At 36.1% G+C, this 4,005-nt stretch overlaps 1 protein-coding gene across 1 annotated transcript; it reads right to left on the bottom strand.

The window, feature by feature from the left end:
- Positions 1–418: 418 nt before the first annotated feature.
- On the bottom strand, positions 419–3,745 carry LOC126620888 (beta-glucosidase 13-like). The gene is made up of 13 exons (XM_050289197.1): positions 3,559–3,745; positions 3,367–3,436; positions 3,163–3,221; positions 2,940–3,015; positions 2,694–2,771; positions 2,397–2,484; positions 1,996–2,251; positions 1,780–1,895; positions 1,462–1,679; positions 1,339–1,370; positions 1,146–1,248; positions 818–926; positions 419–719 (listed from the first exon to the last, which is right to left on the bottom strand). Exons 1-13 carry the CDS (start codon positions 3,727–3,729, stop codon positions 554–556), a joined length of 1,542 nt encoding a protein of 513 aa, XP_050145154.1. The 5' UTR covers positions 3,730–3,745; the 3' UTR covers positions 419–553.
- Positions 3,746–4,005: the final 260 nt, after the last annotated feature.

Genomic DNA, 4,005 nt, shown 5'->3' with positions numbered 1-4,005 from the left:
TAATGAACGCGTCTATACATGTGTAGACGGCGGCGTGTATGCAAGATGAGCCTCCGTTAGGCATAGAGAAAATATGCGTATGATAGTTGTAGAGAAGATGAACAGTAGTCCTGGTAGGGAAGGTAAGCCTATCAAATTGGGAATCTTGGATAAGATATCCAATCTTCTTACGATTATGATTGCGTTATCTAATTTCTAAGATATCCTAATTTGACTTGAATTAGGGTTTTCTTACTTAGGAGACAAGTAACATCTTCAATGTGTAGTATGTCAGACTAAGGACTATGCTCATGGGTTACGAGTATTCCCGTCCCTCTTGCCACCCGAGATGCCACAGGTTATAAGCCCAGAAAATCATATTCCCACATCCTGTATGTTATAAGGACCATTTTTTATTTTGTCCATACACAAAGAAACATCCATATATAGTTGGGATATTTATTTCACGAAAAATGAAGAACATTCACAAAGGAATACAACTATGAAAATAGGGAAATGATATGCTTGGCATATTTATTTCACGAACAACAACCGCAGCAGGATATCTTCACCATTATCCAAGGAAACATTTGAACCAGCTTGCTGAGAGTTTTGGGTGCCTCTTAAGTCCATCATTGTAATCTATATAGACGAAACCAAATCGTAAGGTGTATCCAGAAGCCCATTCAAAATTGTCCAGCAATGACCATGCAAAGTATCCCTTCACATTTACACCATCACTGCACAAAAAAGGCGAATTTCAAATTTAAGTATGTCTAGTGTAGTGATAAGTAAAAGATATAAGTTAAACCTTATGTAACTTTTCAAAAGAACTTACTTGATTGCTTTTCGAAGATAGTCGAGGTGGTGGTAGTGGTAATCAATTCTGTGGGTATCATTGAGGGATTGCGGAAGTGACAATGTGGGGTCATCGAACTCGTCAAGGCCTGCAATATAATTAATTTTTTATTTGATGTTTTTAATTGACAAAGAGGCGAAGAATTATAGATTCATCATTTCATTCCTATCGATTCAACAGATTGCTAAATGTTTGAGAGTTCCCATCTAGTTTTATATGTAGATCACTTATAGATGTCAACTGCATTTTACACCAAATACATGTGAAGCATTAATTATTTAGTTAATTAAGGTTTAAAAATAATTACCGTTCTCAGTAATGTAAATGAGCGGATTATTATATTTGTGCTTTGCGTAGAGTAAAATCTCTCGAATGCCTTTTGGATAAACAACTAGCCAGCTTGAAGCAGCCTGCAACCCCAATTTATGAAGGTAAGTTAACTAAATGAAAAACAACTACTCTTTGAATGCAAATAGTTTAGCTAATTGTTCGATGCGTACCGGAGGACCAATGGGGACTCCATTAAGCTCGGCTGCCACAACATTTATGAATATGAGATTTTAAATATTTTGATGAGCTTAAATTACTCAAATTAAATAATTGGTTTCTCATTTTGTACTCACTTGATTCAAAAACGCGAGCATCGGTCAGGAAGCTTGCATTTGCAGAATTATTATGAGGTTGATCGCTTGAATAGTGAGTAGTATAATAATTCATTCCAACAAAATCAAATGACCCTTTTATTAACTTGGATTCTTCTTGTGTAAATTTAGGTAATCTTTCTTTAACAAGAACTTGCATACTGTGCGGATATTGGCCGCTTGTCAATGGCTCCATAAACCTACATAATCATTGAAATTTCATCAATATATTTTGTATTATTATCATATAAATGAACAGTTAATTGGGTTGATATATAAGTTTGGAATTAATAAACTTGCCATCCAAACATAAAATCCAAAGATCGATTTGCAGCATTCCGATGACGCGTTGCGTTAGAAACCGGCACAAACCAATTTGTCGCTAATGTTATTCCTATCACACCTTCTTGAGATGCCTGCACATCACCACCCAAACTTGATTAGTTACGGTATGAAAAAAGGTAAATTAACCCTATCTCATTAATTTAATATTACAACATTGAGTATTAATATGACCTGATATTTAGTCTTGTACACTTTAACAGCATGTGCATGAGCGAGGAGGAAGTGGTGTGCTACTATATAGGGTTCGGTAGCCGAATCACCGCCGGTGCAGTTTGAGTTCTGCCAAGCAGAACATCGCCCGGGTGCTAATTCTCCTGATGCATAGCCAAAAGTAATAAAAGTATATGGCTCATTTAGTGTGATCCAATGCTTTACCCGATCGCCAAATAACTTAAAGCAAAGTTCTGCGTAGTCTCGAAAATGATTGCTGCAACATGGAAAATTAAAAATCAGTTGCATGCTGATTTTGAAGGTTTACGCATTATAGCAATATACATTTGAATATCTAAACGATCAATCGTCAAGAAGATAAAGAATTATTATTAATTAGAGAATCAAAGTCTACTACTTACACAATTTGACGGTTTAAGAAACCACCATATTCTTCTTCTAAAGCTTGAGGAAGATCCCAATGAAAGATTGTCGCATATGGTGTTACACCTGTGCATGATCAATAAAAGCAACACGCTCGATTATATAACATGTAACTCTTAATATGTATATATGTACATGTGTGTGTGTGTGTGTGTGTGTGTGTGTGTGTGTGTGTGTGTGTGTGTGTGTGTGTGTGTGTGTGTGTGTGTGTGTGTGTGTGTGTGTGTGTGTGTGTGTAAGGTGGGATGATATATGAGATTAAGCAGTTGCATCACCTTTGTTTAGGAGTTCATTGATGAGATTGTTGTAGTATTGTACTCCTTCCTTGTTCACACCCCCACTTAGCTTTCCATCTAATTATATAATTAAAATTAAACAAGAACATAAGCAAATACATTCGAAAGGGGAACAAAATAGGTTAAACTACAGATATTATTGGTCATATTACTCAGAGCAAACATCATGCATGGACACACTACTTCGTCCCAACTAATTAATGCGAATGCGGATGATCAACTTACTTGGTAACAATCTGGACCATGAGATAGAGAACCTATAAGCATCCAATCCCATATCCTTCATAATCTTTACATCTTCCTATATAGAATAACGCAATATGTATTATAAGAAAATGCCTCATCTTCAACCTCCTTAATTTTCTTAAGGCCGTAAATTCTTTAATTCTCCTTATACTATTGAATAATTCAGAAGGACTGGGGAACAAAGTTAATGAAATTTTTGAACCTTATAGCGGTGGTATTGATCATCAGCCACGTCCCCATTGCTTCCATCAATGATTTTTTCTGCAATTAACCATGTAAAATTTTCATTATCTTCATAAACCTCATGGTTTAGGCCTCGTCCCCCATCAATGTCTAACCCTTGTAAAGGTTAAGAATAAATCTGTATTAATCAAGGTTCAATTCAATCTGGCACCGGTGTAGGTACCTGGATACTGGTGGGTGAAGTTATCCCATATGCTTGGTCCTTTACCACCTTCATCCCATGCGCCTTCATACTGAAATTAATTTACACATATAAGAGTACAAAATGAGCATGTTAGTATTTTCCTGCATGTATGCTAATAGGTCTGACATTAAATAAAAACCCCAACAACTTATTAAGTGCAGAAACACAAACTTGGTAAGATGCTGAAGCTGAACCAAATACAAAGCCTGATGGAAAACTGCTTCTGTTCAGGGAAGCACTGCTATAACGACTAGGTATAACAGCACAAGTTTTACTATCTGCCGCTGCAAAGCCAGTTAGTAGTAGCACACCCAACAGCAGTGACTGTAACGTCATTGCCATTGCTAATTAGGGCTTTTGGTGAACTGGAATGGTTTTGGCCTTCCTCGCGCGGCGTTTATATAGAGAAAGTATGTATGTGGAAAACATGTAACCGTTAATATTTAATTAAGAAGGTGGATCAATACAGATAATAAATAATTAGTAAAAGTATAGTTTGTAAATAAGTACCAAAAGTCTTCGATATCAATTGGCTAGACACCTTCATAACATTATAAATAATTTAGAATATCACGAGAATATAGCCCCATATAATCTAATCGTGATATGGTCATGACT

Source organism: Malus sylvestris, chromosome 5 (assembly GCF_916048215.2).
Source record: "Malus sylvestris chromosome 5, drMalSylv7.2, whole genome shotgun sequence".
Classification (NCBI taxonomy): Eukaryota; Viridiplantae; Streptophyta; class Magnoliopsida; order Rosales; family Rosaceae; genus Malus; species Malus sylvestris.
This window is presented reverse-complemented; position numbering and strand designations above follow the sequence as displayed.